The sequence below is a fragment of the Seriola lalandi genome, unplaced genomic scaffold (genome assembly GCF_002814215.2).
Source record: "Seriola lalandi dorsalis isolate HSWRI2012SDOR001 ecotype SW California unplaced genomic scaffold, Sedor1 jcf7180002054563, whole genome shotgun sequence".
Classification (NCBI taxonomy): Eukaryota; Metazoa; Chordata; class Actinopteri; order Carangiformes; family Carangidae; genus Seriola; species Seriola lalandi.
Genome location: NW_019525116.1, coordinates 2297658 through 2317312, shown reverse-complemented (window position 1 = coordinate 2317312; position 19655 = coordinate 2297658). Strand labels below are relative to the sequence as shown.

The window sequence follows — 19655 nt, the reverse complement described above, 5'->3', positions numbered from 1 at the left end:
ATTACAAAACTAAAAAAAAAAAAAAAAAAAGGGTCCAGCCAGCCTCATCCATCATGCAAGAATTGACTCGCACACACCCACACACACTCACACACTCACACACACACCAAGGAAATCACCACAGTAAGCCCATGCAGAAATCTTGGCTTGGGTCAAGAGATCCAACATGGACAACTGGCTGATTGAAACCCCAATTAAATTAAAGAAGAAAAAACTGCTTTCAAAAAAACTCAGCACATGCTTGTGTTTACAAATAAAAAATAATATTCAATTCAACTGAAAATAAATAACTTCAACACACATAGACTTTACATACATAAAATCTCAAGTGATCTTTGGTAAGAATCCAGACTTCCATAAAGTGAACATGCGTCAGTGTTGCTGTGATTCCCAGCATGCTGCTGTTGCACCAGGAGCCATAAGCTTGTCACAACCACTTAGCCACAACACCGGGAGAGGGGAACACAGAAGGATTTCTACACTAGGGAGGAAAATAAGAGCATCTGACGGCAATCTGCCATGCATCATCCTTTCACTGCGTTCCTCTCGTGCCCTCCGGTGCCAACTACACAAACATCATTCCAATTGTTGCAGAAAAAAGTTGGAACATCAGTGTGGCTACAAGTTGCGCATCAGTGGAAAAAAAACAAAACAAAAAACAAAAAAAAAAGGTGAAGAGGCAACAGCTTAATGTGAAAAAAATAAATGCTGCAGAGGAAAAGTACCCAGCATGCCTTATGTAGTGTTCTTGCACCCCCCAATCATTCCCACCACAAAACCAACAAAACAAAACAAAAAGAAAAAAGGAGGAAACAAGTGTTTTTAAATTTAAAAAATGAAAAACATCACAGAGGACCAGGGAGTGGGACACCAGTGGGCTGCATCAGAGCATATCACTAAAGGGAGGATGGGAGCTAGCTAGCAGTCAGTGATCAAGCAGAATTACGATGGGAGTACAGACAGAAGACAGAAGAGAAGAGAAGAGAGAGAGAGAGAGAGAGAAAGAAAGAGAGAGAGAAGGGAAAATTACCTCAATCTTTCGACCTTCCACCAGTGTGCCGTGGAGCTTTTCCCTGGCTTTCTCTGCATCTGCGCTGTTCTCAAATGTCACAAAGCCAAAACCCTGTGGTACACGGCAGAGGTTAAATAGGTTGGCGGTGAGTGAGAGGCACACATCATTATTGTGGGAAAAAAAAGGGAGAGATGAGAATCTGTGAAACCTTGGAGCTCGGCGGCCGCAGTCTGACCTCTTTTAATACATAACTAAAGTTTGATAACAATGATCTCCAACGTGGCGTGCTGATGACATGTCATAGCCATGCATGGTGGGAATACCCCGTCAACATTCAGGGGAGAATTGTGGTGCTGTTTCAGAAAATTTAAATGGCGTCTGTGCTCTTACCTTTGAGCCCCTCTCATTGAAAATAATCTCTACATCCAGAATCTTCCCAAATTGCTGCAAATAAATTTGAGAAGAGAAAATGAGCAAAAACAGAATCAAAAGGAAGCAAATCATTTACATCTTTAAAGCTGTCTCTGGATTGGTTTAGATCTCAGTCTTTTGAGAGCAGCTTTACTGCAAAGTCAGAAGCTTGTGTGACACTGTGGGAGTTACAGCTACTTTACACTAGGGGTCACTGTTATACAAAAGACGACTTCCCGCAGTTCAGTGTTTCTGTCCATCCCTCTGCCTTGAACTCAACTCCGTACCCTTTTTCCCTCTCGCTTCGTCACTCATACTAACACACTGACACACATAGAAGCCAACTGCCCCTCTCGAGCACCGAGAGAACACCCACGAGTGTCTTTCCTTTGTGTTACTCGAAGACACCCCCACCCCTAGTGAGGCAAAGACCCAGGGTGTCTAGACTGATTTATTGATCTTGTTATAAATGAGGCCCCACAACATTCCCAGCTTCTTACCCCAAACATCTGTCTGAGATCTGGGTCCCGGAAGCGGAAGGGGATGTTTGAGACGTGGAGGCGTTTGGGGGTCCCTTTGGCCTCGTTGGAGTCTCCTGCGGAGCCTCCTGCACCTGTACCTCCCGTGCCACACTGTACACCCGCCTCACCCTGGGATGTCTCATCTGCCTTTCCCTGCGGGGGAGAGAGCGAGGAAGAAAACATCATGGAAGGTTGAGAGAAGCAGAAACGGCTCGTGATCGTTATCTTAGCGCAGTGACAGTTCTGCTGCTTCTCTTATTTTGGGTGTAACTCACTGGAAACAGGCAGAATTGTCATCATCATCATGCATTAGAAATAAACATTATAATCTCAGCTGCATCTTAAATTTAATGTGATTACTGTATTTATGTCACATAACAACACTCAGGCTCTGCGGTCGTGCCTCTGTGAGGATTCACTCATGGGTACAATGCTGCTTTGAACTATGTGCTAATGTTAGCACACATCAACGCTATGTTGATGTTTAGCAAATATCTCGTTTTACCATGTTCACACCATCTCATTTGAATGTGTTAGCATGCAACTTTGGATCACCGCAGTCTTTAGGATTCATCCTCCGGGACCATGAATGTCTGCACAAGGTTTTGTGCCAATCCATCCAGTAGATGCTGAGATATTTCAGTCTGGACCAAAGTGGTTTATGTGTTACGGCTGTTTTCAATAGTGTAGCCCTACATTTGAAATTTTATGTGAGAAAAATAATAAAATCGCTGCAGTCCCTTCACAAGTTCTCAAAAATGAGAAAAACAGGAGTGGGTTTCTTTCTCCACAGATACTGTACGTCTATAATTATCATGGAAATGACTCATGCACTCTACAGGTCAATAAACTACTAGTAGAGGCTTTATGAACACACAGGACTTACGTTATTGTTGTTGTTGGTGACAGCGGCGGTGGCTCCATTAGCACCAGCCACTACCTCTGCTGCTCCTTGGCCCCCAGCACCAAACATGGCCCCAGGGCCGAACTCCGTCCCAGGGAGCCCGTTTTGAGGTGGGGGTGGAGGGGGGAACGCCGAAAAGGGTGGGGCCACCAATCCCTCCTGTCCTCCTGTCGAATCCTGAGAGCCCTGCGGGAACGGGGAGGGGAGGGGGAGGAGAGAAGAGAGGGAGATGACTTAACATATATGCTCAGCAGGCCTGTTACAGTGGCTGCAGCGTCCTGATGAAGGCAGAGTGAGGGGGTTAAAATCCTGCCCATTAAATTTCACTCTCTCTCTCTCTACTTCCTCTGCATGCTATCCTCTCCCCCCTCCCTCTACCTCCATATCTCTGACAGGCATGTGTTTTCAGTCAGCCGACCATGAAATATTTACAGAAAACACATCTATTATTAAGAGTCAGAAAATTCGATACACGGTTTGAGATACAGAGATGCTTATGGGATGGATGGATGGACATGCGGAGAGATAAATACTAACTGAAACACGTGAGCCGTGACATCTTTACAGCCACTGTTGCATTGGGTGAATACTGGTTCATTTATTTCTATTTCTTTCTTTTACAGGCCATCTATAATTCAGATTTACTGTGCATCAGCTGGGACTTGCCTCGGGTCCTTTTAATTTCTCTGCACTGTTACAACTGTATCAGCAGCAGGATCATCTACTGATTCTTTATAGCTGCTGCTGCTCCAACACATACACCTTATCTTGCATGTGTTTGTGTGTGCGTGAGGTGACTCTGCAGTATTGCTCTCTTTAATCATTTCACACAGTCAAGGGCATCTTGGAATAAGTTTGACAAAATCCCCTTACAGCCAAGACACAGAGTGAGAGAAAGGAAGAGGCAATGAACGGGTACAGAAAAGAAAATGGAAAAAGAAAAAAGACCAGTGGGTTTGGGGTCAGGGCCGCTGCTTCTTCCTCACCAGGCCAGGCAGGAATGACACACAGCATCCAACACCATTAACCACTGGTCTGGTCTGTGCCACGGGCAGGATCTGGGCCGGGTGACGCCTAGAGACGCTCGGTCTCTAGACAGCCTTTTTAATTAGACAGTGTAACTAAGATGCCGCAAAGCAAAAGAGCTCTCTCCCTCTCTCCTTCTCTAATCCTATAGCCGGACCGCTCACTCTTCTTTCTGCAGCGACTGCCTCGCTGGCTGCAAACAGCCAGCTGATGCTAAAAGGCCCATCTGCGAGACGGACAGTTTCTGGGGTCTGGGCCGAACAGATAGAGGAGGCATCAGAGAAAGTAGGCTGCACGGAAAAATCTGGAAAACTCATCCACTGCCAGTCTCACTGTGGTAAGGCTGAATGTGTGCTAAGGAAAGAATGTGTAAAAACTGATTGTGTTTTGCGTCCGCTACAGTCTCTGTCACCTAATGATAAAGGAGGAACTGTCAGAACCCTGTTCAAGAGAGATAATGAGCCATTAAAATTCACAGGTTAGGCCTCAGTCTACAGTCGGGTGGGTTAAATCAAAGCCTGAGTATGCTTGTTAGGGCACGCAAGCTCGTAAACATGTAGTAGCCTGTACTCAGCCACTAAAGGGTGTGTCCTGTAGTCATATCCCAGCGCACAGCTGAGTCACACACACACACTCTCACACACACACACACACACACACACATACATCAAAAATCCTGGACGCAGAGAACGAAGAGAGAGAGTTAAAGAAAGAAGAGTGACACCAGAACAGGAAAATTAAAGCTTATGATTAGAGGGAATTAGAGCTAATCATGTTTTAACAGGAGTGGCCATTTACATTTCAAATCCCACTGAATGAGAGAGTGGAGGAGAGTCAGGCAGAGATTGGCTGAGATATTTCATTAACAGAGATGCTAGATTATATGAACACCGATTATCTAGTATTTTTTTTTCCGGACACTGCTTTAGGGCACCAGAGAAGCAGCGTCATGGTGTTTAAAAGCACAGCTACAACTTTGTTTATTATAATCACCGTGTTTCTGGCTGAATAAATCAATGCCAAGCCTGAACCAGCTGCGCCGGGTGTCATTGCACAATGATCTCACATGATGTGAACTGATGGGACTAATAAACAGAGCAGAGGATGAAAGCCGTCAGTGGGTTAAGATCAGAAGAGTCCACACAGGCATTCCTGACCCGCTGGCTAGGGAGCAGCACTGCCCTACATGGCAGTATCATATAGTCGAAGGAGAGGGGGGGAAAGGAAAAAAGAAATAATGGAAAAAAGAAAAGGGGGGGGCCTTAACGAGAGAGAGGGGGAAGGGGATTATGGGAAATAAAGATATGCGCTTTTTTTTTTTTTTGTTATGCCTGGTCTCAACACAAACTTTCCAGACTGTATTTTGACATTGTGAGATAGTATTAAAGCAGACTTTGAATTAAGAAGGCGCCAACAGCGACCTGAGCAGAGCTGAAAACACTCCATCAAATATCAACCGAGATGTTCTTATTTTCCTTTTTAAAATCAGAAATCTGATGTTTCAACTAAAAAAGGACCATCTGGAGTAGGACCTATTCATCCATGCTGTTTCACTCTCACCTCAAGCACACACACACACACACACACACACACACACACACACACACACACACACAACCACACACAACCACACACAACCACACACAACCACACACAACCACACACAACCACACACAAGGCAGTTGTGTTACCTGAGACACCATATGTTTTTCCACACACGGAGAGGGTTGAGGGGGGTGGGGTGGGGTGGGGAGGCCTTTTTTCACGGCAAACCTTTCAAGCGTGCGCCTGTGTCTGTCTGCTGACTTCAGCCTCTAACCAACCACCAGAGTAAAGCACACGCCAGCCACAGAAACACAGAACGAGCGGCCGAGTGGTGATGCCACTGTAACTCATCAGTCGTGCAAATTCACGACGGGTTTGTATATTGGAACCATCTGTAAAGAAGCCTGACTGAGAATAGAAATACTCTTTTCAGCTTCTTCCCCCTGTGCAATCCGACTCTTTTCTTTTTCCTGTGGTTGGAGAAGTAAGTATGTTCTCCGTTCATGCCCCCCTCTTCCTCCTCCTCCTTTTTCCCCCCCTTCCCTCTTGCTTGCCACGCTTGATAAAAGCCAGAGGGAGATTTTTTTTTTTTTTTTTGTCTTTTTAAACCACAACACCCGCCCCTCAAGTCTAAGTCAAAGCTTCTACTGCACAGTGATGTCCATCACAGCACAGGCCACAGCCCATCTCCTTATACGGCTGCCTCTAAGCAGAAGCTGCTGCCTCTCCTTCCTCACTGTGGGCCAATCAGATTACACAAAGGTCGCCCCCTTAAAGGTAAATCTATAGGTGACTGGAACAGACCCAGAGGACACAGTGATGTTTATCTGGCAGGAAAAAAGGACCAAACGGAAAATTTTTTAGTTGATGTTCTTAATGTATTTGACGTAGTGAGAAGCTCGTGGCTCAAACATAGAAACCAGTTCCCCCAGTAAACTGCAGGCAAACATGACACTGCCTGTCAGTGTCAGCAGCTCTGAGGCTGCACTGAGATCTGTGACATGCAGCTTGTCTGTTTTTGACACTTCTGATCATCTTCACCATCAACATCATTATCGTAATCACACTGACAGCATTTTCTCTAACACTCAGACTCACCTCAGGCAACATGGCCAAAAAACAAAAACACTCTGTAACGTTCAGATTTTTGACAAAATCAAACGATGAATCGTTAAACACAAGCAGTATTGGTTGGGAGCATGGCTTGCATGTGCAATAAGAAAAAAATAACAAAAGAAAAGCGCCACTCTTACGCCTGAAAATCATTTCTACTAGACAGTGGCCTGCGCAGAGTGACAGGGCAGAGGGAGGGTGAAAACAGATCAGACTTTCTAGGGACTGTGTGTCCCAAGTATTGAATTGGTTAGTCGATCGACAGAAAAATGATCTGCAACTATTTCTATGATCGTTATAGTCAAGTGCCAAATATTTGGTTCAAGCCTCTAAAATGTGAGGATTTGATGCTTTTCTTTGCGATGAGTGAAAGTGACCTGAATATAATCAGGTTCGGGGCAGTTGGTGTGACAGAAAAAGACCTGGAGCTGTGAGAGATTACAGCGCTTACACTTTCCAGAAAAAAACAATTACTTGAGAAAATAACCAGCTGATTAATCAATAATGAAAACAATCATTAGTTGTTATAGTAGATGACAAGTGAAGCAGGCTAAAATTAATTTAGGCTGATTTAAATTAAAAGTGATCCAAAAACAAACTTTCAAAAGTTTATCTAAATGAAAATCAAACTAAAAAGGAAGAACTAACAGAAATTAAATTCATTTCGATTAGAACAAAATATTGTTTCCTTCATAATGAGGCTTTATTCAGTCCCCGACTAATATATTTCAGGCTGAGCTCCAGGGCAGAGGAGCTTATGAAAAGCTGTTAGAGAAGCAATAGTGCAGGTAAAGACAACAACCCTCAGCTAAAACATGTTGAGATGTCTTACTACTCCGTCTAGTTCACAGCCCGTCTTTGTCCACGGGCATCTTTCAAATGTCTGGGGTATGACTACCTCTGTATTACCTCACTATCTTCCAAATCACAGTTGTTATTTCTATGATCCGGATTTTTGTGTCCCTATCGCTCTCATCTTATCACTGACTGACATTTAAGGGACCTTTGATCCAGACTGATTTACAGAGGATGCTTTAGTAGAGTGAGCTTTTCACCCAAAAACCACCCAGAATCCAAAAACACCAGAACTTTATGATCAAGGAGAATCTGCAACTTGCTAAAAGCATGACTAATTCTGAGCAGATGCAGCAAGTCGGGGAATTTGCACACTGCTGTCGTTACGTTTGCAGAAGTCTAAATTCAAAAACCCAGCAGCAGTGACTCGCTGCTGCAGTCTAAGCTGTGATACAGTGTGTGCACAGGCAGTGCTACGGCGCTGTTTATCATGCAGGACTAGGTAACCCGGCAGATACCGCATACATTTAGAGCTCTACTGCACCACATCTGTGCACGGCATCGCTTCCAATGCACCTTTCTGTGTGTACGTATATGTGCGCTCTGGTGTGAAGTAACATGCGGAGTGGTTTCACACCTCGACCCACTGCATACAGCCTCAGGTGACGGCAGTTAGAGCAGCATTAGTGTTATTAAGACAATATCGTCATGGCTACATGGGCAGTGGGAGAACAGCTAACCCTGAGGTAGAGTGGTGTCAGACAGTGCATTAGGCCACCAATACTCCAGCTCAACCAATACTGGGGTTTATCTGTGGAAACAGGTGTTGTGGTTGTGTTTTTGTAAGATGGGAAGTCAGTATAATCTGTCACTTTCTAATGCGAGAGCTGCAGCACACAAAGAAATACCCATAATCCACTAGGATAACTATAAAGAATTAAGATAAAGATGTTACCAGTTACCAGGTAAAAAGTTCATGCAAAGCACACATAGGTTATCAGTCAGTTTGCTATGAGAGTGCAGCTGCACTTTTTCTGTCCATGTATCATACGTGTGCAGCGACACTCTCACAAACAGACTCGCACACAGAACCCCGAGGGCAACAAACCTGGGTGTGGATCCTTTGCAAATTCCTTGAAGGCCTGTCGTTGTACGGCGGCTAACCAAGCAGTCTTATGAGGATAACATGGGTGGAGGAAGTTAGACAGCCTAAATACTCAGCTGCCACTCAGTGTAACAGCAGCTCGGCTTGACACCTTTCCTCGCGGGCTTAAGCACCGAGTAGGTAGGTCAGAGGGATGATGCACCACCTCTGGACATCTACAAGCACACACAGACGGTGAATGTGCACACACATTTTCAGACAACCAGTTAAACTGACATATCTTTGTTGAACTGAACCTGCTGCAGAAAAGCTCGCCGTGTTTTCTAAGAATCGGCATGTCAGCCGGCCCATTACGGAGCCATGTACACCCCTCGCCACGCCCCCACTGTGAAAGCATCCTGCCCACTCCGGAAGATCTCAATCATATGAAAGCTTGGTATGAGCATATTTGATATTTTCGCCAGAGGTGTTGCCAAGTAAATGGCTGACTGAGCTCATTTGTTGCTCTGAATAATATCAAGATGGAATTTCAAGTCAGACCGGAGAACATGGCCACAAAATAAAATCTTGAATCTTGAAGTTGAGTGATGATTCGCAACGTTAAACAATATTTTTTTCCTGCAAAATACAGAGAGACTGACACCTGACTGAAACATACACATACTTTTTATTCCTACATGTGCAAAATAGTTATGCAAAGAATAATTAAAGACCTCCACCACTGGTAAGGCTGTCATCTGTACTTAAGTTTTAAAACCACAGATCATCCCATACGGCTACAGGAGGTCAGTACAAGGTGCTTCAACTAAGCCGAGCTCAGACATCCAGTTTAATAATTAGGTTCAGCAGAGAAAATATCTGCTAAATAATTCAGCTACTCCTGCTGTGTGTGGTGACAGTTGACTAGCATTGGCTACCTGGCAGGTAGGGACAGACTGAACAAAGTAGGATGTACACACTCACACTGCTACGTTGCATTTTGACTAAAAATAACTTTCTGTGAATCTTGTAATAACTTTTCACATTTCAAATGAATGGAATTAACTTGCTGTATAACCCAGCCCTAATTTCAAGGTAGGGTAACTTAAGTCGTCCTGGACAAGACATCGCCCAGCTAGTGTTGCACTTAGCTTTTAGCCAGTCTGACAGATTTACCTGTCTGTAGCATAGATATAGAAACATGTGTGTACACCGTGTGCAGTGATTTACATCTGCAGGAGTGGCCAAGATCCACCGTATGAAACGTGAGAAATTAAACATGGCACTGGTTACCAGTTGGAATTAAATTCAGTTACTGGGGGCGGATCTAATCAGCTAGATTATAAGTAAATCAAAATATTTTATTATATTATAGCTTATTAGATCAAGTAACAAATATCATGTTCAATTTCTCACGTTTCTCACAAACCGAAGTTCATGAAAATGAGTTCATAATTAAGCGTGTTACAGTCGATCTTGCAGTGAAGTCTGCATCTCTCTCCTTGGATCTTAACCACTTCCAATATGGTGGACACACAGACGCATAGCAGCAACACAAAGCAGCGGCGGTCAATGAGGTATATGCGTTTCTATATCTACGCGCTGCAGTGTCAGCACAGAAGGCTGTAAAATGTTGTGGTAACATAAATGGTGCCATGAAGCGAGACCTGCATTTACACCAAGCATTTACTCTCATCCACAGCGTATGCTATGGAGATGTGTTACCCAAAATAGAGAGCAGCCCCATACATTTTTACAGAGGACAGAGTGAGTGGAGGTGGGTCACCTTTAAAGTGCATTCCCACATGGAACTAAACCCCCGCCCCCCTGCCCTCACACCCTTCTAGTTACTACCGCCACCCTCCATTCGCCGTCGTTCTCTTTGAAGAGGAATAATGTGTTTAGCTTACAGCTGCTGTAGCCTGCGGGGGGAGGAAAACAGAGGGGGGGGGGCAACACATGAAGGAGGGATAAAATGGAGAAAGGGAAAGCTCATGTAGGAGAGAGAGAGAGACGTCTGGTCAGGAGGGAAGAGACCCTTGCTCTGAATGGCTCTGAATCAGTGACTGGGCATTTGTACAGTAACTATAGGGTTACCACAGAATCATTATACGATTAGTATAACCTTACAGTAGTTTTGATCTGTAGCCTCTCAACCATGACGTCTCTTCTCAATTTCAAAGTGACTTCAACATGCTGAAGGAGAGGCAGCAGGTCGCTGTAACTTTTCAGACATTGACCAAATAAAGAAAAAATATTCTACAAAGTTACACCTTAATGAGTCCTCACAGTAAACACTGCAGACACTACTGTTACTGGAAATGCTCACACCTCTTTGAGATGTATACAAATGGTGGTGTCTTGTGGGTGTGTCAAATGCAGGTAGTGTGTGTGTGTGTGTGTAACCAAAGAAAAGTGTGTTTGTATTCATTTATAGTGTCTATGTGTCTTTATGTGTTTGGGTTTGTTGTGCCTTGGGGGATGAAGGGGGTTGTACAGTACTTCTAACAACAACAACAACTGCTGTGTGTTTATGTGTGTGTGTGTGTGTGTATATAGAAACAACTGTGCCTTGGCACCTGTCTCCCTCAATCCAGGGACAGATGAAGTTTAAACTGCATGGACAGCTTGGATGACAATGTTGAATCGCTTGACAAAATCTCAGCCTCCGCCCTCTGTGCACAAGACATGACATGACACAACACACACACACACACACGTACGTACATACATATGAAATATAACATGATGCTGTGTGCAGTCAGCATGGCGAAAGCATGCAATACCCACTGTACATGCTTGTCAACGCAGGCAGTCTAAGCAGCGGCTGCTATACCACATGTCTACATGAGTGTACCTCACTGCCACCTCCCCCACTATCCCGACAACCCCCCCTAAGGCCCAGAGGAACCCAAGACCAGAGAGCAGGACATGCTAGAACAGAGCCAGAGAACAGCTCTCATCCTCAGGCTGTCTCTCAGCTAAAGTAGCACAGACACGCCCACCATATGCTAAGAGCAGCCTAGCATACATCATCAACTACATTATGTGTTTTAAGTAACTATTCTAACATAACAATGTTGACACTCTAGGATCCTTGCACGAGCATGTGTCTCTGTATATATCGTCTCCACTGCAATGACATGAGGAAAAGAAGTGTGGCGTATTTACAGAGCGGTAAGACGCCGTTAGCCATGAATTTTCAAGCAAAAGAATCAAAAATACTTGCACACAAAGAGTTAAAAAAGTGAAGGAGCAGAGCTGCAGGGACAAGCCCTGCTGTTAGTCTGATGCTCTGCCAACTATCTGAAAAAGGCCTCACCTGGGCCAAAACACAGCAAAACCAAAACAGGCCATACCATAAACAGCGTACCAATTACTTGTTTTCATCGAGCCAAACTTATGACAAACAAAAACAAAAATCATTACCAGTGTCTTCTTTTTCTAGTTCTGATCCTGCTGTTCTCAGCATGTGCACAAAGTAGTTGACAGAGAGAGGCTCTGCTCAAGAAGTGAACTTACCGGCAGCATTGCTTGGTAGTAAAGCCCCATCATTGTCTGATCTAAGGGAACAACTGCTGACCAGCTCTCCACTTTCTCGTCCCTTCTCTGCTCCCCTTCTCTCTGGGTCTCTACTTCTATTTCTCCTCCTGTTCCTCCTCTCCTCTGCCTGTGCTCTAGGACCATGAGCTGACGATGGCTACAGTCCACGTCTGTCTCACACATTCAAATTCTCCCTCGTTCACTCCCTCTTCCTCCTCCTTCTCTTCGCCGGTGTCTGTTCTTCCACTTCTCCAGCACGCAAGCCTCGTCTGCCTGTCACTCCTCTGCTTCTCTTTTCTTCGTCTCCCCGGCCCTGCTGCTCTGATCCCCCCGGGCCTTTCTGTCTCTCTCTCCTCCTGACAGCCTGAGTCTCTTCTCTCCTCCTCTCTCTCTCTCTCTCTCTTCTCTTCTCTTTGCTCTGCGTCTGTCATTCACACACTCGCGTTACACGTTCTGCTGCTCCCCCTGCTTCCTCTTGTTCCCGCCCCTCTTTTAAAACTTTCCCTCCCTCTCAGCCTCAGTCCCTCCTATTCATCAAAGCATCCATCCTTCCATGTAGCCATCTAAACTGTGTGTCTGGATGGAGTCAGAAAAGCTGCTGTTGCTGTCTCCTCAAACCCCTGGAGAGAGAAAAGGAACAGGAAGGAAGAAGATGCTGTCTTCTATCCACGCACTGACTGCCTCAAAGTACAGAACACGAACGCGACCCCCACTGCATTGCAGCTTCTTTTTTTTTTTTTTTTGATGATTTATTTATTGCGTGGCAGCCTGTCAGCTCCAAAAAACAGTGGTAGGTAGGCCAGTCGGTAGACGGCTAGGTAGCTAGCTGCGTGGGTAGGCTCCTAGATCAACATCTCTCTGCTGCAGCTGCCTTCATCACACAGATGGAAGTCTCCGCAAAAAACTGAGGGAGCGCCGGCCCCCCGATTCCAGTATCTAAACCTCAACCCGAACATGAATCTGTACCGCGCTGCATTGCGCCTTTTCCTTCTGGCTCGGGCTCAGTTCCCTCACTTCCCAACCACTGTATTGTTAGGAGGCGCTTAATTTGCAGAGATGAGAGTGCAGTTCCTTGCACTGCATTTTCATATGGGAGGGACTGAACTCTGCGGAAAAAAAGCCCTGATGCCAAGCTTTCAGACATCTGCTGAGTCTGGCTAGAATTGGGTCCAGAGGGATGGAGGGATGGAGGGAGGGCCACATAAGTGATTGGAGTTGGTGGTGGTGGTGGTGGGGGGAGAAGGGGGCAAAGGAAGGGAGCCGGGCCAGAGTGCGGGGCAGAAGGGCAGTGGATGCGGGCGAGAGATAACGGGATAGGCCGATAAATGGATAAAGGGCTGGGTGAAAAGAAGAGCGAGGGATGACAGGATTAGGGCTGTAAGTGAGGAGGATGAGGGGATGAATAGGGGATGATCTGAGGATTAAGCACACAGACTGAACACAGAGATAAACACACGCCGGCATGCACAAACACATGCACATAATGTACACACAGATGCGCTGTGATCATATTCACGCTGCTGCTGCTGCACCTTGGCCGACACACATGGGCTAAAAAAACAAAAGGCCATATCGTCGCACACTCGCTGGCTAATGCACGCAGAGGCCTGCTCCATCAAACACACCATCAACACATAATCAATAGCTCAAGATTAACTGTTCCATAGCGATAATCAACAACATTTTCAGGAGAACTGCACTTTCCTGTGAGAAGGTTATGACCTGATTACATATTGTTACTGCTAAATGGTAGAAAAATGCTTATGTGTGCAGTCTCTGAGGCTTGTTTGCATGTGCGTTTGTGTGTCTGTGTGTTGTTAGCCCTGATCATTACTGTGACCTAAACAGCAGGAAACTGACCCCACAAGTCAGAATGGCCACACACACACACACACACATTTACCTTTAACAGTGCGCAGCAGCAGGGAACCCACAGGAGCCTGTCATCGTTTAACACACTCGTATTGACACAAGCAGAACTACAGGCAGTTCAAACATGCATACATAACGTAAGACAGGGGCATTACCAAGACAAATGTACTGCAGCGATGAAACAAGCCAATGCGGCTAAGCTAGGCTTGGCTAGCTCCATTTGCATGATAACCAGCAGCTAGTGTGCTGGAGACTCCTCATATGTGCGCTCAAGGGCAGAATACATTAGCACAGACGACTTTTAAATCATTTATAAAACAAATGCAGCAGTGTGCGTTGGCTCTGAATTTAACAGATGACGACGGGGGGTGGAGGGGGGGGGGTGTTCTCTACCCAGGTGTTTGTCTTACAAGCAGATAAACCCAGGCAGGCGAGGGCCGAGACAGGAATATAAGTCTCCTCTAACTGAGCGGCTGACTATTGTATGATTTTGTGCCCTGCAGGCAAAACATCTTAAATGACTTTCTTCCATTTCTGTTTCACCTCTGCTCCACTTCTCCGCTTTTCCCTCTCATTCCTCTCCTGCCTTTAATATCTCGTACCATTTTTAGTTTCTGTTGTCTGGTCAACACACAAACAGAAATAACCGAATAAGAGACACAAGGGAAAGAGAAATTGAAATCTAAGGAAAATTCACTTTAAACCTCAAAACCAAATTGTGAGAGTGTGGGCCTCTCTCTCTCTCTCTCACAGTCATGGAGAGCTATATTCCCAAGAAAGGAGATACCGAGGATAGAGCAGAAGTGGAGAGTCAAGCGGGGTGGGGGGATACATGAGAGGGGGTGAGGCCTATGAGAATCTCCCATGTTGTGATGTGGGGAGGGAGGCTGGGGGCAAGCAGACTCACAGAACAACACTCCCCTCCTGTGGCACTGCCAGAGAGCTGCACATCCCAAATACAGACTGGAGACGCGCGCACACACACACACACACACACATATATGAGAGTGGTGCACGCTCTCAGATACAGAGCCCTTTCTCCTAAACACACTCAAATGGGCTCATGCACACACACACACACACGTCCACACATGAGCACTGAGCTGGTTTGAGCCGCTCAATGTGCTCTGCTGCTCGGAGGTAGATAAGAAAATAGTCGGCTTCCCTGCCGCTGCGCTGCACACATACGGTACTCATTACTGAGAGCAATATGCATGGAGAGACACTTAGAATGAGAAAGAGACAGAGGGAGACATAAAGAGAGAGAAAGTGTGAGAGGATAGGAACGGTATTGTGAAACAGTGCAGCGTGTGGAGCGTTCAGATCTCAGTTTAAAGAAGGTGGTAGCATAATTTCTCTCCGCTTTCTCTGGGTCCAGCCTGTGAAAGAGCAGCTCAGTCACCACCAGTTCCTCTTTCATCAATTCTTCTAATAGCCATCATTTATAAGCTGCCACAGGCAGCAGCAGACCAACTGCGTAATTGTCTCGATAAGGATGGCGTAGTACATCAGAGCCCATCCTGCCGGGTGACAACACTGGGCTCACCTGGCCGAGAAGAATTAAGAGTTGGTTTCTAAAAATGCGCATTATAGAAGTGGCGTTCTTGTTTCAGTGGACAAGCGGCATTTTATCAAATGGACTTAACGGCCTTCGACTTGTGGTTCAGAGGTAATCAGTGGCTGAAAACCCATCTCCAGTGATTCGAGGATTCTGTAATACATTATATTTTAATTTATTATTACACAGGTTTTCAAGCAGTCACTAATCTCTTACCTGACTGTGCGCTGGGTATCCATGGAAACCAGGGTTTAAAGGCTCATTGTTCTGCAAGAGACAACAGGAGGGAAGAGAGCGGAGTAAGTGCATGGGCTTTTGAAAAATGAGTGGATGCAGCACGACAGTCCAAAACTTCTACATTGCAGGTGAAAAGCACCATCAGGTTTCAAACTGAGTTGGTGTAACTGGAAATTTTCACTACTGATGAAATGATTTTAAAGCCTTTAAAATGCATCTAAACATTAGTAAAGTGATGATGGTTCTCAACACGGAGGATTATAAAAATAAAATAAAATAAAAAATAATGGTCAATCAGCAACAGAGCAAAGTTCAAATAAGGACAGGAGACACTTCCCTGTAACAGAAAGGCTGCGGAGTAAATTGGGTTAACAGTCGACAGTCTGTGTTGATGCCACGACTGATGGACCATCAATGCAGCTTCCCAAGCTTTCATATCCAGCTAACCAATCCAAATCCACGAGCAGAGCCGCCCCCCCCCCCCCCCCCCCCCCCTTCGACCCTGCCCCAGAAACCAGTGTTGTGGCTAATTGCTCTGTAATTACTTTTAATTAGATTATTTCTGTCTCTCTCCCCTCTCTTTTCTCTGTGACTATTATTTTCACCTCCGTGTCATTTTGGCCCCGGCAAGAGCAGCCATTGTTTTCTGCAGAGCTAGGTGAGGAGGAGGAAGAGGAGGCAAATGGGGGGGGGGGGGCAGAAAGACAAAGAGAGGGAAGGAGGGAGCAAGAGGAGGACTGACTGGAACAATGGGGAGAGTTAGCCAAACGATGATATTTTGACAGCAGTGAGAGAGATGACACCAGCAGCGTCTAGCCTGCTGACATGCCTCGCAGAGAAAACATGACCGCCTAGTGAGTCTCACTGGGCGAAAGGGAGAAAGGGGGGAGGGGAGGAGGAGGAGGAGAGGGAGCAGCAGAGAAGGTCTGAGGGGGTAGAAGAAAGAAAGAAAGATGTGTGTGTATGTGTTGGGGGATGGGGATTTAAGAACTGCTGATGTTTTCATGGCATTTAATCTTCAGGATTTAGGAGCAAAAAAAAAAAAAGGTTTCAATGTGCTCCATGTGCATCCGTGTGCTGCTGCCCCTCAGCCTGAATGTGCTGCTCCATTCAGCAAACAGCTTGAGTGTGGGCCGTGTAATGCCGCCGCGATGAGAAGGGCAGATTTGGCGTCTCAAGAGTGTCAACAGAGTTAACCTCCTGGCCCTGACCTTGAGCTGCTTGCAGCGGGAATCACTTCCTGATAGGATTCATCCCAGACAAGTTGAGGGCAAGAGTTTGAGATGGTAACAGCTGAGTGACACAGAGTTTGTCTAAACAGACAGACAAACCGCTAATAAAACCAATCCCAAGGAGCTATCTTAAACGTAGTGACACAGGGCTTGGATCCATGGAGGCTAAGCCCAAAAACAGATGTGGTTCTGATGTATGGATGAGAAGGGGAGGGAGTGTCTAGACAGAGCGGACTAGCGGGAAGTCGAGGGGGAATGAAGTTATGGGGTTTAAAAAAAAAAAAAAAAAGGATCAGATGTAAAGAAAAGGTAAGAATGAGAAAGAAATGTTTTTCTTTTGATGCTCAGGCAGTAAACTCTGACTCTGTGTGTGTGTGTGTGTGTGTGTGTGTGTGTGTGTGTGTGTGTGTGTGTGTGTGTGTCTTTGTGTCCACACTCGGGGCCCGTCCTCCCTTTCCCTTGTCTGAAACAACCCTTTCTTTGTCTCCACTCTCTACTTCCTGTTTCATCTGGAACCAATTTCCCCCTCGTGCCTCGTCCCCAGGGGGAACACTCTCCTTGGTGCGCCACATTTACAGGGGAATGGACTGGCTTATATTCAGCAACACACTGACTGTGTGTAGAAGCTTCTGGTGCTCAACGCGGCGCAAATGGAAATGCAGTATAAGGGCACTGTTCAGAGCAGAATCTCAAGTCTAACAAAGCCTTGGGCAATGTCGACGGGGATGAGAAAAACTCTTCATATTTTAAAATAAAGAGATGCATGTTGGGAGTTACCAACGGCGTGCTGCATTTCAAATAGGACTGAGCTGTGGTTTTCAGAGCGGCAAACACTTGGGCTTGTACCTGTTCAGTGTTTGTGCTACATCCACCCGGGAGTGACGGGCCACCAAAGCAGCACAAGAACCGTGATAACTTCGCTTTATTACCACAAAATAATTCCAACCGCATGTGATTAAAATAGCGAGAGTGTGCGATTCTACCACATTCACAGTCAGTCAGAGAAAGGGTGGAGGCACCGCACTGGCAACGAAAAACTGGGAGGAAAACTGGAATGCAAGTGAAATCTAAACCAAAATTATCCCCAACCGTCAAATTACAGAGTCTGTGTTGGTTCTACGGTGGACAGAGTGGAAAGAAGAAAAGAGAAGGAGGAGGAGGAGTTTGAGAACAGGAGGAGGGAGAGAGGGTAGAGTTTAACAACATCTGGAATCAATCTGTCCGCAGGAGAAGAGGGAGGGAGGGAGGGAGCGGGTTTGATGGAAGAGGGAAGGGCAGAAGAGAAAGAAAGAAAGAAAGAAAGAAAGAGGAAAAGAAATAACAGAATGAGATGAAAATAAAGGCAGACAGACACACGCACATACAGGAGGAGGAGGAGGAGGAATGTGGGGAATAAAGCGGCCAACGCCAAGAAAAGGGAGAGAAATATAAAGCAGTGAAACGTTTGCAAAATGGAGACAATGAGTCATAAGTGAAGAATGCCATGTGATTTATATTTTCTTAAGGGGTGGGGGAAGGGATTGGGGGTCTGAACTTGATACCTAGTTTTTCAGACACACTCGTTTACTCACACTCACCCTCAAGCACGCGCACGCACGCACACACACACACACACACACACACTCCCTGTCCCATATGGCCCTGCTTTTAAGTATATTACATGCCCCGTGTGTCTTGACGAGTATACAAAAGGCACTTGCATTTCTGCCTTTTTTTCCCTTAAATAAATAAGTGAAAAGCCTGTCCAGGTTAAAAGCCAGGCTTTCGGTCTGCACTTCTGCAAGTTTCCATTAAGTTAATTCCATACAGTGTGTGAGTGAGGAGGAGCCTTTGAAGGCGCCGGCTGGCTGACTGTGAGGGCTTCAGAACTGCACTGGCAGGGATCAGCAAAAGCACAGAAAACCAGTCACACACACATAAACACACTCTCTCCCTCTCTGTCCCCCTCTCCGACTCCGCGGAGGGCAAAAACTAAAGGGCGTCTCTCTTGTTTATTTTCTCTCTCTCTCTCTCTGACTTGCTATTTTAGGAGAGGGAAAGAAGTTGGGGAGTTGCTGGAGCAAATGGGAAGGAGCCGGGGAAAGCAAAAAGGAGCAGCAGTGGTGAAGGAAGGCAAAATGACATGAGGTCAACAGATGGTGAGAGGGGAGGGAGACGAGAGGGAGGAGGGGAGCGGGGTAATTAAGGGGGCTGCTGCAGGCATCCAGTGGTCCCTAACAGAACAGCCTAAGGAGGTGGACTGTCCCAGTGTCCCAATCATATCACCCAATGTAAGAAAAACCCCACCTGCTACCATCAATATATCATTACGCAAAAGAACAAAACCACCATTTACTGTGGAGTTCTCTGGCTCACTAGTATCAAAGGTCTGACGATGACCTAGGACCCAGATTCAACAACAGTCCAATTACTTTAACAGCCTCATAACAATTGTAAAACTAAAACCAGCTCAAGATCATCATCAGGAGTTGTCTACAGATATTTCTTGGCAAAAAAAAAAAAAAAAGGGCTCAATATAAAAGATCCAAATCAAAAACTCTATGAGGTCAACAAATCACAAGTGAGAAGGGGGAAGAAAAAAAAAAAAAAAACGGATATGAATGGGTCATACTGCGAGAGGATCAAACGGCTCCACCGTATAATGCAGAAACTGAAGGAGAAGGAATTAACAGAACATGCTGGAGGGCAGAGGACAGAAAGTGATGGATGTGCTTTGTCAACGTGCTGTACTCGGAGAGGTATATCACAGCCAAAGGATGAAGCTGAAAATGACAAACGCGACGGGTATGGTCGATATGCACG

At 45.7% G+C, this 19655-nt stretch overlaps 1 protein-coding gene across 5 annotated transcripts in view; it reads right to left on the bottom strand.

Moving 5' to 3' along the window:
* LOC111662503 (RNA binding protein fox-1 homolog 2-like) overlaps window positions 1-19655 on the bottom strand; it is a 45910-nt gene that overhangs the window by 18682 nt on the left and 7573 nt on the right. For 4 of the 5 annotated variants that reach the window (XR_015437870.1, XR_015437871.1, XM_023416385.2 and 1 more), the window contains exons 2-6: window positions 15601-15651; window positions 2831-3034; window positions 1924-2097; window positions 1403-1456; window positions 1031-1123 (exon numbers count right to left, since the gene is read on the bottom strand). Coding sequence is in view for 3 of the 5 variants with exons in the window: in XM_023416385.2 (XP_023272153.1) it covers window positions 1031-1123; window positions 1403-1456; window positions 1924-2097; window positions 2831-3034; window positions 15601-15651 (576 nt within the window). In the remaining 2 variants the exon portion in view is untranslated. Of the gene's footprint in view, window positions 1-1030; window positions 1124-1402; window positions 1457-1923; window positions 2098-2830; window positions 3035-11933; window positions 12348-15600; window positions 15652-19655 lie in introns of those variants that run through there. The other variant, XM_023416387.2, reaches the window with a different exon arrangement.